Source organism: Corella eumyota, chromosome 1, assembly GCF_963082875.1.
Source record: "Corella eumyota chromosome 1, kaCorEumy4.1, whole genome shotgun sequence".
NCBI classification, from domain to species: Eukaryota; Metazoa; Chordata; class Ascidiacea; order Phlebobranchia; family Corellidae; genus Corella; species Corella eumyota.
The window spans coordinates 20,775,307-20,791,072 of NC_137490.1; the positions used below are offsets into that span (position 1 = coordinate 20,775,307).

Below are 15,766 nucleotides of genomic sequence, written 5' to 3' on the forward strand. Positions count from 1 at the left end.
AAGGACGATAGGGGATTCGGGGAATACTTGCAAGCTGCTGGCAATGCCATTACAAAACATGCTTGTGAAATGTGGGTGCCATTATTTGAAGAAAGCGATCACTATGAAAATTATTTCATTGAGCGAATAAACGAGATGATACAGCAGGTTTCAAATATGGAAGAAAGTCTTATTCAGCAGAAAAAGGAACTGGTTGAAAGGCTAAATCTAGTGCGACAGAGCCTGCAAATACCAATTTAGGGTGTAATTTGCTATTAGGACTGAAAAACCAATTAACGAGATTACTGACTAAATTAAAAGCGTAGGGCTACAGCGTATTGGATTTTGCTAGAAAAAACAACAAAATATAAGCATAAATAACTGGTTGTTCTAAATTAATTAAAAGAAATACCAAAATCCACGGAATAAATTGTCTAAATTAGAAGTCTTTTTTAATGATTGTATACACATTTTTTAGGTATCGTTGTTTTTTTATTGTTTTTCTATTAAAATGATATTATTTATGAGCGTCTTGTAATCTTTAAAAAATCAAAGCCAAAGTAGCATTACGCTTTTATTTTTCCATAATATTACCAGCAACAAATATCCAATATACAACAACATGCCAATAACTTCTGTCACCAAATAAAGGGAATGAATGCGGCTGTGTGGAGACTAAATTTAAGCAAATGACAATAAAACGAAAATAAAATAGCGACCAGCGCATATCTAGTTTAAGTTTATCACCAAAAATAAACACCAAATTTGACTACTTAAGGCCTAAACCCAGATAGATAACATGCGAAAAAATAATTTGTTTATAAGAATAATTATTATAGAAACAACACAACAATCAACTACATTACATTCCACCTTTTCACACCCGTGTTTTATAGCAAACCTATTGTTGATTACATTTTAAAGATACCCATTAAAATAAACAATCAGAAAGTGTAATTATGGCAAAAAAAAACAATTTTAAAATTTGGTTTTAACATTTCATCAAATAAAGTATTTACATGAATAGGAGAGTTTATTAACACGTTTTTGCAGAACGCACAAAAATTAAAACCAAAAAAATGATAATATATTGGTACATTAAGTAAAATTAAAAAAAAGGAGAATTGCGATGACGTATTTGATTGATGATTACGTCATAAAACGACCGATTGTTATGTCACAATGCAACACAAACGCGAATATTGGAGTTAAATAAATACGAACGACAACAAAACAACTACTTCTTGTGACGTCATTTTTTGTAGTGACGTCATTTTTAAAATCATGTCAGGAAGAATTAAGAAAATGTTGTGCTATTAAATTTTTGTTAATTCCAATTTAAAAATGGTCGCTGCTAAGTAAAAGAAATGAAAGTATAAATGTATTAAAACAAGAATAATAACAATGGAATAGTAGATCAATATAATAGAGCATTAATACTGTAACAGTTTTGGTCTATATTGAAAACCAGCTATTTAAATTTTGACATTTGTTAGAATTTATTTAAAAAAACAGTTTTTCTTTTTTTTTAGAATATGAATAAGATATAAGATTAATAAATAAACCCGAACCAATATTTAATTTAATTCCCGTGAATTATTGCAGTAGATAATCCACTTTTGATTAGGTAGAAAGGTAATTAAATTCAAATTAAAATTGAATCTAAAAAATTGTGTAAAAGGAATTAAATTTAATTATGCCAAAGATAGGAAATATTAACTAAAAATAAAATCAAAAATAATATTTTTGAATCAACTAAAAATAATGAAAGATTCCAAATTATTTTTTAAGTATATAAATTAATTTGGTTAAAATAAATTGAAATTTTTTTTTTGTAAATTTTATTAAATTAAAATAGCACGGAAACTAAAGCTATACCATTGGTCCGAACGGATTGTTGGGGTTTAGGGACTGCCCCCCCGGGGTAGGTCTAGGGGGTTGTTGCATGAACTGTTGCCCGTAAAAAGCGGGTTGTTGCCCCATCATCATATTAGGCATTACACCCTAAAATTTACAAGTAAAGTTTTTTTTTGTTAAAAATATTAGATGGATTTTATAAGATAGGTCAAAGTTATTAGATGGGTCAAAGAAAATGGGTAAAAGGTTATGAAATGGGTCAAAAGTTATGAGATGGGTAAAAGAAAATGGGTCAAAAGTTATTAGATGGGTTAAAAAAATTTTTTAGATGGGTTTTATAAGATGGGTTAAAGAAAATGGATCAAAAGTCATTAGATGGGTCAAAAGTTATTAGATGGGTCAAAAGTTATTAGATGGGTCAAAAGTTATTAGATGGGTCAAAGAAAATGGGTCAAAAGTTATTAGATGGGTTAAAGAAAATGGATTAAAAGTCATGAGATGGGTCAAAGAAGATGGGTCAAAAGTTATAAGATGGGTCAAAGAAAAAAAATTATTAGATGGATCAAAGTTTTTTATAACCTTAAAATATTTAATTTTAGAAATTTTCACCCACCATATTTGGGGCATAAACCTGGGGTTGCATTTGCCCCATCATTGGGTTCATCATCGGTTGCCCGTAATTAACCCCAGCATGTACGGGGCTTGGGTTAAATGTTGTTGCCCCCATCGTTGGGGTCGCATAATTATAACTCATTCCTCCAGTTAATTTCTTTTCTGGTTTTGGTTGAAAATCTTTGTTTGCCCTAAAAAGTTTAAAAAGTTATTAATAAAAAAAATTAAATAAGCTTTTTAAGTTCTAAATTACATAAAAATTAACAACAAAACAATTTATTCCAAAAAATTATTTTTCTACCTTTGGCCACCGACATTTAAATTGTTTACAAGACTAGCCAGGGAAGATTCTAAGTCACTACTAACAGGTTGTTGGGTGGCAGTAGTTTGGGGAATGGGTTGAATTGAGGCCAAGGGGGTAGGGGCCAAAACATCAGTCGCAAATATATCTGCTTGCTTACCTAAAAAATTAAAATTTTGTCGTTTTTTTTACATAAGTTCAAACTTTTCATTTTTTTTATATAAATTTATCCTAAGTGTGGAAAGGTCAACTTCACGACCTAAACATAGAGTAACATCAGTTACCCTAACCTAGTCTTGAGTTGTCTTTGGCAGTTTGTAATGTTATAAATCGTAATTGCCCAATAATTAGGCTGCTGATAAAGTGCTGGCTTAACAGAAGTCTATGCAGTTTATAGTGTCTTACTTAAAGGCATTACAGGATGAGAGCAGTGGGGATCGAACCCAGGACCTACACCATGCTGCTTTTATATAACACTTAATATATACTTATGTTGTATAATAAAGGTTTAAAATACTAAGTTTTACGTATGTTTATATACCTGGTGAAGCAGTTGCAGTGTTAGGGTAGTTGGCGAAAAAGTTGGGTTGTTGTTGTTGTGGTTGCTGTGGTTGAGCTGGTTGTTGCGCAAAATTGTTAGTCATACCTGGAATAAAAATCAAAACCTTGATTTATTTACAGTTTGTTTTATCTTAAAAATGAATCACTTGTACTTTGCAGTCCTCAAAAAATTTAAGATCACTAAGTTTGCAAAAAATCAACTAGGACTGTGAATTATGAGAAAGAATCAGCAAGAACAATAAAATATGAAAAGAATAGAGAGTAAGTGAGGACTGAAAGAGAGTAAGTGAGGACTGTAAAATACAAGAGAGAATTAAGAATCAACCAGAACCATAAAGTACAAGAGAGAAACAGCAAAGACATTAAAATTGGGGAAGAATTGGTAAGAACCGCAATGTACACGAGAGAACTGGCAAAGACTGTACAAAAGTTTTTTTAAAGACAGTAAAATGTAAGTGATTCTCAAAAAAATAGACAGTTTTACAACAAAATGAAATAAGAATACGGAATGTTATCTAAAATATTTACCTCCATTAGTCCCAGAAAAACTATCCCATCCATACATTCCACCTAAATAAAACAAAATATTTAATTAAGTATACAAATCTTTACACATTCAAAAAAATTTATTTTTAAAATAAAGTTAAACTAACAGGAATTTAAAAAAATAAATGTATTAAAATATTTACTTGTTGTCGATGCTTGTGTTTGTGGTGGTGTCATCAGATCAATAACATTATTGGACACTGGGGTGGGCTGTTGAGCTGTAAAACTATCGAACAAATCAGTCCCAAATCCATCCTATATTCAATAATCAAACCAGTGATTTTATTGATTTTAATGAAGAAAAATAATCGACAGAGTGGATTGTTTATTTTAGTATTAAATTTAAATACATAATTTTAAATAAAGTTTTTATAAATTTACACAAAGTATTCGCAACAAAAATATTTTTTACAGAAATTTTTACTAATGATAAATAACAAAAAATGGCCTATCATAAGTTTAATAAAATCATTTTTTAATAATTTAATATTTTGTTCTTACAGTTGAGGTGGTGGCTGGTGGTGCAACTGAGACAGGTTGAGAGGAAGGCAAACTTTGAGAGACTTCCCCTTTTTCCTTTTCTCTTTGTTCCTTGAATGCTTTCAATCTCTCTTCTTCTTCAATTAACGCCGACTAAAAATAAATTTTCAACAAAAATTTTAAATTAAAAAAAAAAATGCAGTTTTAATAAAAACAGTAATTTTTTTCATGGGAGTTGTTATTTTATTATAACTTAGATTTGAAATTTTTTTAGCAACCTTTTGGTCTTTTTCATCGATTTTCTGCAAAGAAGTGCTCATAGTATCAAACATGCTAACTTGTACTGTCGGGGTCGTAGCTCTGCAAACAAAGCATCAATAATTAACCACACATACTTGCATTATGTAATCAATGTCCATGCACACGGTAAAATTTTAGAAATTTTAATTTTTGAAATGACACATAAAATTTTGTTTTTTTTGGCACTGCAAATTTAGCACTTTTTATTTTAGTTATGGAATAACTATAAGTGTCAAATGAACCTAACTGCATTAAAACAAAAAATAACAGTTTTCAAGGCATATACAGTGGGCATATTAATTATTAACTACAGGTTAACAATGCAAAAGGTATGCCACCACATTTTACAACATAAGCAACAAAATTTTTTAAACTATATTATTTTACCTTTAAAAGTTATTGCCGATATCAAAAATATGTAATATATTATTGCACTAAGTTTTAAGCAACTTTTAATGCTCTAACAAAATAATTAGTAAAATTGAAAAATAAAATGTTTTCTTACTTTGCACTTCCTTTTTTGCCCTCCATCGAAGCAAGATGTTGTTCAAGAGCATCTAACAAACTACTTGGTGCCTTAAAACATAAAAAATCAGATTTTTAAAGTTTTAATTCATATCAAGTATTAATACCTTGCAATAAAATAATATCATAAAATAAGTGTTACAGTTAGGAATATAAGATAACTTTGTATTTTTTTCATCGAAAATATATATAACAAATTTATTAACAAGACTTTTTGTTATCACATTTCTTAACTTGTTTATTATCAGATGTGATAATAAAAAAGTTTATATCAAATCCCGTCATATCTATTGAGTAACATAGTTAGTTTTATTTTTACAATAATATGACAAAAAATTGCCATCAGTATTAGTAATTATGCTGATTATTCATAGTTTTGTATTGATGTTAGGTTTATTATTATATACTGGTTCGTTTAATTAACTTTTACAATAAAATGATGTTAAAAACCAATGTTTGAATAAAAATTAACAATTACTTGTTAATTAGAAAAGTTAATTTAATATTTAACAGCTAATTGAATAACACAATTGCTATGATTTTATGGTAATAATAAAATAATGAAATAAAATATTGTAACTATTATATATGCTTTTGGTAGGTTTAATTAAATTCATGCCAACATAAAAAAAATTAAAATAAATAACAAAAAATTGTGCACTATCCTCATGCTTATATATTATAACTTAAAATGTTTAAATTTTTATTAGTTTAATTCTTCCTACTAAAAATAAAATAATATTTTTATTACATGCATATAGGAATTTATGTATTTGCGTAATTATTTTGATAAAATGTAGTGCTGTGATTTAGTTATATAAACATCACCGCCTGATTAAAACAAATAATTAAAATTTTATGAGAAATTAGAACCAGGCATAATTAGTTTAACAACATACACTGTCATTGTTGGTATTTTCTAAGCAGTTATCCATCTAAACGCAAACAAAAACTAAACATAAACAACTTAATCTTAAATGACAAGCACAAAAATTTCCAAATTTTGAAGACAAAAATAAAATTTTTTTTGTCTATATCACCTAATAACATTAAACGAAATTAATGGTATTAAAATTATCCAAACCAAAAAAGTGGACTACAATAATTTGCTTAACAGAATAGTCTTTTAACCTTATTATTTAGTTAAATTCATTCAGTTTTTTACAATTGGTCAAACTTTAAAAAAAATGTTTTTGGCACATTGTAATTATTTTTCAAATTATGTTTAAAAACCAAATACAAAAATAATAATAAAAAAATTAAAATATCCGTTTCTGCAGCAGCTTAACATCGACATTAAATTTAAATTATAAATAAAAAGCAAAAATAGATCACAAGTAAAAAAACAAATTAAAATTTGATTAAAAAAGTGCAAAAAAATGAAATTATCCAACATTATTTATATATAAAAACAAACAAAATAAAACTAATTATTAAATAATTAAAAAAAAAAAAATATAATAAAATCACTTATCATAAAAAATTGAATTAAAATTTTACAAATTTTACCTTGGTAAGATCTGGGATGTCTCCTTTATCGATACCAACTTGTTCTGCCACTTTCAGCACTTCAGAAACCTTAGTCATTCTGATGAGAAATTTTTTGTAAATCTCAAGACCTTCCTTGCATTGTTGTTTCTTCATCTCAAAATATTTCTCTAAAAAAAAAAAAAGAAAATTTCGGTCTTGGGTATTTTAAAGTTCTTAAATTTGTTAATTTTTTCTGTTTCTTGTAAGACTATTTATGTTCTTACAATTCCAACCAAATTTCTTATTACTTTTAAATTTTTTTTTAAATTAGTATATGCGCTTAACTAACTATATATATACTTTTACTTTATAATAACTTTTTATGTCTAACATTGGGTTATTATTATTTTTAAAATTCCTATAAATTAATAAATATATTGTTCTTGTTACTTTCAGTGTTTGCATCTTAATACTTTTCATTATTTTAACATTTTTGAAGCCCCATCAAAAAATATAATTTAAAAATTTTATATAAAAAATTATATTTTAATTAGATTTTATATAAATATATATATAAGTATATCTTTTGTCTAAAATAACAGTAAAGTTCTTAATTTATAAATTTTTTTAGAAAATATTTCGTAATATAATATTTTTCTAAAAAATTTTGGAGGTCTAAAAATAGTTTATTGTTGGGTGCGTTACTCGTAAAAAATTCTAAGTTTAGAGCTCACCTTTATTCAAATTTAAAAAAAATAACCACTATAGTTATAAAAGTTCATGACTAAAAAACTATGTTTAGTCTTTTCTAAACTTAAGTCATTTTTTATTTGTAATGTGCGTTGACAATAAAAAAAAAATTAAAACATAATTTTTAATATTGATTTTATTAAATTTTAATATAATTATATAAACCTTACCCAATAAATTGATGATGCCATCGTTATAACAAGCAAACAGTCGAATAAGGTCTTTAAACACAAGCATAAAAGCTGAATTAATCACCCCATTACGTAATTCATTTGGGTTGGCCTGTTTAAAGAGAAAAAAAATTAAAATTAAAATTTTAAAACATAAAAAACAGAACTGTTGTTTAATATAGATAATAACAAAATAAATACCCTATTAATGAGAAGACTGTACTAAAAATTATGTTAAATTTTAAATGTTATATTTTAAGTTATATTATCATTATATTATTATTGTTATTCTTCACTAAATTTGTAACAAAATAAATAATTTAGTTGTGAACAAATAATTGTGGTAATTATGTTACGAACTCAAACTGATCATAAGAATACAAAGAAAATAATGTAATAAAAATATTGGGCGTGTTAGACCATTTTGTTTTATTATAGACTATTATTACATTTATATTTATAACTGGCGGCTTAATAAAATAAATTTTTTCTTTTAAAACAGAAAGATTTGCCTTTTTAAAAGTTAGCTAAATAAGAGGTATAAAAATCATGACAATCTGGACCTATGACAAACTATTTAAAATGTCCTTTTTTTAAATCACATGCTGTTAATACTTACATCAAATTCTAGTAATGCATCAAGTAAGTTCTGCAGAGTTGGTAACGTTTTCAACAACTTCTCGGCAGAAAAGGAACGAAGCATGCCGTCATTTTTACTAAAAAATAAAAAAACAAAGTTAGAAAAACATTTTATTTAAAATGTCAGCAATTTTAGTAAATAGTCGCCTGCCATCAAGGTTTTATTTTATTGTTTAAATACAGTTACTGCTTATTTTAAAGCCTTTTAAATTGGACATACAAGCCTATGTATATATATATATATATAATGTTCACTTAACTCTTTATATATATATATGCGTTAAATGGTATTTATACAGTTTAATGTTTATGGAAATATAATCGTTAATACACCACTTTATTTTGTACTTTTGTTAACGTGTAAGTTAGTTAGACATATTAATACCATTTTTAACTGAATGAGTTAGTTAAGAGTTGTTGAAAGTTGTTAAGTTAATCTTGTTCAAAGAATGCCCTTAGGTTGTTTCAATTAAAGGTTGTAAACATATTTAATTGACCAACAAAAAAGTTAAAAGATTTAAAAACTTAAAATTTAGAAGGTAATAAAAAAAAAAAAAAAAAAATATCTCTCAAAAAAAAATTACAAATTTTTTTAAATGCAATTTATGGAAAAATATTTAAAATCTTTTGCAACTTGCAAAAGTAACATGAAAAATATTTTTAGATTTTGAGGAATTAAATTTTTTATGCGTGTGTGTCAAGAAATTGCTCCATTTACTTTCCTATGAAAGAAATCTTAATTATTTCCTGTATTTAAGTCCTTTCAAACAACAACTTATCAAAAAACATTGAAAATTTGGGAAGGAAATATCAAGCTTTACCGAGAATTCGAAAAACAAATTTTTGAAAGCAATTTTGATTTCTATTTTTAAAAGATTTCGTAATTAGATTTTTACTGAACAAATTAATTTGATAAATTTACTTTTTAATTTAATAAAGAAATGTGTGGAAAAATAAAAAACTATTTCTACAAAATTCAAAAACATAAAACTATCAAAAAAAAAAAAAGTTGATAACAGATTTTTTTTTAAAAAACAGTAAACCAACTTATTTTTCTATTGAAAATATCCTAAAACTTAAACAATCTTTTATTAAATTACTCAGCCAAACATTGCTCATTAAAAACCAGCGCTCAAATGAATCAAACTTACCCTCTCTTAACCCTTGTAAAATCGAATGCCACCACTCTGTATGCCAATCCCTTTTCATTCAAATACTTTGCATATCTTCTGATGTATGTGCTCATGTCATATCCTAAATAAACAATTAATCATTGCAGCATCATAACAATAAGACAGACTAGTTGACACAGTCATCAACAGTGTGGCTATAGTATGGAATTTTGCTATGTAGTATGGAAAAAAAGAAAAAAATCATTTTTTTTGCAGTTCAAGACACAAAAAATAATTCTTTTTTAAGATTTTTGAATAAATACTAAAGTTTATTTTTACACGAAAAAAAATTTATTTAATAAAATTAATATTAACACGAATCAATTTGGTCACATTTCTAATTATTGCTAATCTTTTCAGAGATTAAAAATCTTGAAAAATGTTCTAAAAATAATTAAAACTCTAATTCTTTATCACATTGTAATGGTCTTAAACCGCTTTAAATTCCTGTGGATTGTGGTAAAAAAAGCCCACAGGCAAAAGGTTTATTTTAACACCAAAAATATTAACATTGTTTCTGTCTACAACATCTTAAATCGATAAAATTTTACTTAATCTTTTGTTTTACCTTGAACACCTGTTTTGTCCAAGAAGTTTCCTAAATTAAAAAGTGAATTTCTAGAAGCGAGATGCTGCAAAAATCTCTGTAAATCAAAATTATTTTAAAACAAAAAAATACAAATTCAATAATGTAAAAGAAACTTTTTTATTGGTATATACAAATAACAATACATAAATACATAGGAGAGCTTCGTTAATAATCAATAAATATGTATGTATGTACATTTTATAGGCCTTCAAAATAAAAAAAACTGTCATTTGTGCTGCATAGGTAAATTTTGCAAACCTATATTACAACAATTTAAATGTAGCTCATAAGGCACAGTAACTAGTATCTATAACCGTATTAGAAAAAGATTGCTTAGAAAGTTTATAAAATACTACTTATTGCGCTGTGAAAAAAAAAAAATTTAATTAAAAATTTTAACAAATAAATACTCTCAATACCCATTTATTAACCATAGTTAATCATTGTTAACCATTAGACTATACCAAAAAGCAATTAAACTTCATCATATTAAATTCACATTCTAATTTTAAATAATTCACTTTCATTAGACCATATTAAATATTAATAAAAAAAACAAGTGCTTATAATATTATAAAGAAATGATTTTATTAGTATGTATATGAACAAGTGTCATTGGGTAAATATAGACTCTTATTTATTAACATCATATAATAAATATACTGAAAATGAACAGTATAAAAAAGTAAACATATATTTGAACCTGATTTAGACATTTTCAAAGTACAATAAAGATATAAAATTTATCCAAGTAAATTTACATAGCTTAAGTTATAAGATATTGTTGTTTACAAACTATAAAATAACGAATAACCAAAACTGTGTTTATATATATTTGGTTAACAGTCGATAATATTATGAATTAACGAATTAAATATGTAACCCAATTAATCAAACTACAGCTACATATTTATCATTCGAAAAATGACTTGACACAAAACCAATGCAGTGTAAAACATGAATTATGATGTCATAATAACTGAAACAATGCCAATGAATTTAAAAATAGGAAATCATACGATTTTTATTTTGAAATTTATGTAGTGATCCAAAAAAACTAAATACAAAATTTTTTTGCGTAATTATTAACGCCAACACTTGAAAAAACATTTTTTCAACTGGTCAAGGGTTTAACACATTTTGTTTAAACAAGAACTGGTGAAGAGTAAAGTCAACAACCAACTGGCCGGATATTATTGATTAAACAAAAACCAATCAAATCTCGTCACCACATAATAATGATCATCATTAATTAGGAAAAAAAAAACAAAGCACAAAATATTTTAGTAGTTTTTTCTTAAATAAATATGTTATTTTTAACACCTTGATAAGTAAATTTAATCCAAAAAAATTTAATTTTTACGCATACATATAATTCTTAATTAATTTTTTTAATTTTACATCTACTATGTATGGGTAATTGTTGTTTTAATTTTGTTTAATAAGTTTAATAAAATAAATAAACACAATTCAAACCAAAATTTTTAAATATTTCTTAAAGTTTTAGTTATGTAGCTTTGGTAAGTTTTGTGTAAGTATAACACAACAATTTTAACAAAAAAATAAAAAGAAATTAAAGTAAGTATGGTAATTACTAAGTCTAAAACCACCACTTTAATTTATTTTAAAAAACAAAAATCAATAGAAATGCATTAGAGCGCTTTTCTTAAACCTGCTTATAAAATATTAATATTTCTATGGCATTACACCATAGCTAGCTAAACAAATTTCTTATATAAAAGATGATACATCCTTTAAACCTTATTGTTATAAGGCCACTTTGATGTAAGTATAAACAACTTATTCTTATTTATCACGTCAGTAAAATTGAATAGGTGCAAAGGTCAAAAAACAAGTATAGAAGTATTCTATATAAACCATATAAGTATTTTATTGAAGTATGATAGATATAAATACCAAGAAAAATTAAAAAAACTAATTAATACCCAACCAAAACAAATACAAAATTACAACAAAAATAAAATTTAAACAAATAATATGCTATCCCAATTTCGACTGTAATGAGTCAATAGGTAAACAGGTTAAACCGCTACTTAGAAGTAAACAACAAGATAGAGTGTAGGTGTAAAATTACCTTAACCGATCTCTGACTTAAAGATAAACAAACAGAAAAATACCACAGCTTTATAGGTGATGCCTAATTCAAAAATGCCATCATAGTTGCCCACCAAATTGTATATATAGTTGGACTTATTGCGAATATTTTTATTGTAAGTTACTTGGAATAAGATCAGAATATTTTAAGACTACAGCAGTTACATGTAAATTCAACATTTTTTTGGTAAAAACAGCGTTTGCTTGTTGGCAAAATTTTAATTTAAATTCTTATATTCATAAAAAAATTCCTTTTCAATTTTTAAAACTGTTTATTAGGAAAATACAAAAGTATATATGTTAAATTTATATATTGATAATAGTAACATTTTTCAAAATAAATAATAAACAATGGTTAACCAAAAATAACAAAGTGCAACAATACCTTAAAAAATTTTAAAACTTGCAAAATTAACTTTTACAAAACTTGCAGAGTTAGTAGTTTTTACCTCGTTTCCATAACACATGAGATGGTGGGTTGTTACGAGAGTTTTAAACACAATCACCCATTTAACTTGTTTACTTCTTTCAACCAGGATATCGACTAACTCTGGGATGTTAATATTCGGTTCAAAAGTTAAAGAATGCAAATCTAAACAAGAAATTAAATGTTTGAATATTAATATCTTAATGTATTATTTTATAGTCGCTGTGGGTAGCGTTTAAATTGTCAAAAAGTTATGGTTTTACAACTCTTAACTAATATTTGATAGTAATAATTTACCTGCACACCACAAATGGCAGTGTTATATATTTTGTAGGCCTATAAGTTAAGTTAGACATACATATATCGTTCACAAAAATCCATTATTTATAGATAACTAAAATAATAATTCTCTGCTGTATAAATATACAGACAAAATATAAAAAATCACATTTTAAATACACAAACCTTTAATATATACCATAGAAATTTACAATATAGTTTTAATTTTTTTTTTTTTTTTTTTTCGCACATTGATAAAAGATATACAATTAATAATACAACAATGCGACAAGAAAAAATGACAAAATCAATTTAATGATTTAAAACTTTATATGTTATTGATTTTTTCTTAAATCTTAATCCATTTTTAGTACAAAGCTACTGAAGATTTAAAAGCTTTGTTAATAAAAAGAATTCCTCTGTAATAGTCAAATTATACCGTTTCAAGGTTTTCAAATTTAATTACAAATTTATTTTAACAGAATAAAAAGCCCTTATTTTTACAAATTTTAATCTTATGTTTTTTAAACAACTATTCGGGGTCAAATCAGATAAAGCCCTTTTTTAACCTTATAGAAGTTTAAAAAAAGGAAACAATTGAAAACTGTGTTTTGACAATAAATAATTCATTTTCCATTGTTCTTTTTCTATTTTAAAAATTAAGCACCAAAGATGACAAAACAGTTTTTTTTTTAAACCAGCCAAAAAAAATTTTGAAAATTGATCAAATATTTGTGGTCCAGTGCCTTCGATTTAAACCAACAATAAGAATAAAAAACTATTGATTCCTTTATGTGCCTGATAACAAAAGCTATCATACTATTAAAATAGATTTAGGTTTTTCTCAAAACAATAAGAACCATGTTAAAGGATTGACGTCGGTTATCTAGAATATTGATTTCAGTTGAGATGTCAAGAAAAATTACCTTTAAGTTTATGGTAAAACAAACTTCTCTTAATTCTAATTAACTAAAAACAAAATATTTGAAAATTTTCTATAAGACCATTTTTTTTAATTTTAACAAATGCTATCCCATTTATATATTTTATTCTGTTATAGTAAAGTAACATTTTTTAATGTTTTTATTAACTTAAAGGTTCAAAGTCAAAGTCTAACTTAACAAGGTTATGTATGTCTCTGTATATTATCAATCATTAACAAAAAATAAAACAACATAATTACAGTTCATGTTACTTAGGTTTTTTAATTGCTTAGTTAACCTAAGTAACCCGAATCAATAAAATTTAATTAAGCCAGAAAATTTAAATTACCACAACAGAAACATATTAAATTGTTAAATTAAACAGATCAATGTTGAATTAATTTAAGTTTAATTTCATAGGTTTTTCCAAATTATAAAAAAATAACATAAAAAATCACATTGTCATTGTGGTTGTTTTTATGTGAATATTAATGGAAGAAAATTTGTTTAAATGTTAAAATAGCATAACATGAAATACCCTTAACCAAATTTGTATGGCTTTAAAGGGTTATATAAAACCATAAATCAATATTTTAACATGATTAACATATATATATATATGCCAACATGAAAAAAAAAATTAGAATTCTATGTAATATATATATATACATAAAACTTTGTATCAAGCCAACATTTTAATATTTAAATATATGAACTTACAATCAAGATGCTTCTTTTTGGGGCCCATAATTTCACTTGTAGTAGCTTTGCAAATACTTTTTGACATATCTGAGCCAATGATTGTATGTTGGGCTGCCACAATTCGATCTCCAATACTTTGACCAGCCATTTTTAAGGTTACCGATACAGATCACAAAAATATTTAGTAAATAGAATCTATGTTAAGATATATACAAACCTAAAGACATTAAATTAGGTTTATTAGTCAGAACCATCATGATTTTACGGTTAGTTCCACAATTAGTTTTCACATTTCTGTTTTTTTACTGTTTTCTTTAAACTTAATAAGTAACCCATTGTAAAAGGAACAAAACTGTATATATATATATATAAATATATAGGTTATATATTTGCTTCCTTAAATTGTTAATACTTTAATTAAAGACTAAAGACAAGTTACATGTAGCAGCTGCATAAGAGGAAGTCTCTTCTTGTTTAATTGTTTTTTCCTGTGTAAACTGTTCTTACTTAGGCAACACAAGTAAGGTTAATATAATTTTATAGAAGTAATATTATATTATTGTTTTTACAAACAAGAAATACTTGTTAATAAAACTACTGGTTTAAAAGTTTTACAGCTTAACAGTTAACATTAAAAATAAAGTCTCTGATAAAAAAAAATTTCCAAAAAGAAATTTATTTACTTTTAATATTTGTCTTCCTGCATATCTGGTTACATAAAATAAAATTTTGTACTGCATATTTTTTTTAACTGAAAAGACAACATTAATATTGTTGGATTGTAATTATAAATGTAAAGTTAAAAAAAGAGTTTCAAAGATTAGTGTTAAATATAAATTTAAAGAAACAATATCGAGTATTATAACCTTCTAATCAGCTAGTTGCCCTTATCTGTTTATAGTTAAGAAATATATTAATAAATGAAAGTCTACTGAAAATTAAATTATTTAAAATCCTTCACCCAACAATTCAAATAGCTTAGTCAATTAATAATAATTTTCATTACAGAACACGTCAACAACGCATAAGTAAGTACCTGCAAATGTCTTTCCTATAAAACAGATAAATAACTACGCAAATACCATATTAACATTTTTATTTTTTAAGGTGTTAAATTTTTATTAACTTACTTGACACAAAACCTATCATTAAGATTATTTATACAAAACATTAACTAAAGTTAACAACACTATAATAACCATATTTAAATAAACTTAAAAGAGCTGCCTTCCTACATTCTGACAGTAACTTGTACGTTCGTTCAACTTCTAACATCGTCGTCCCTTAAAAAACAATTTTATTTTCTATTTTTAATAATGTTTCCAAATAATAACAAAAACTTTTTTCTATGGGTCCAATTGCTTTATCC

General features: G+C 25.3%; 1 protein-coding gene across 1 annotated transcript; it reads right to left on the reverse strand.

Annotated features, from left to right (window-relative positions):
- Nucleotides 1-540: 540 nt before the first annotated feature.
- LOC145763584 (phosphatidylinositol-binding clathrin assembly protein LAP-like) lies at nucleotides 541-14,610 on the reverse strand. The gene is made up of 17 exons (XM_082575050.1): nucleotides 14,416-14,610; nucleotides 12,516-12,658; nucleotides 9,931-10,006; nucleotides 9,342-9,444; nucleotides 8,171-8,267; nucleotides 7,552-7,663; nucleotides 6,671-6,819; nucleotides 5,142-5,212; nucleotides 4,615-4,696; nucleotides 4,358-4,489; nucleotides 4,000-4,111; nucleotides 3,839-3,880; nucleotides 3,291-3,395; nucleotides 2,750-2,909; nucleotides 2,450-2,639; nucleotides 1,858-1,983; nucleotides 541-1,641 (listed from the first exon to the last, which is right to left on the reverse strand). The coding sequence occupies exons 1-17, from the start codon at nucleotides 14,543-14,545 to the stop codon at nucleotides 1,630-1,632; spliced, it is 1,842 nt and encodes a 613-aa protein (XP_082431176.1). The 5' UTR covers nucleotides 14,546-14,610; the 3' UTR covers nucleotides 541-1,629.
- Nucleotides 14,611-15,766: the final 1,156 nt, after the last annotated feature.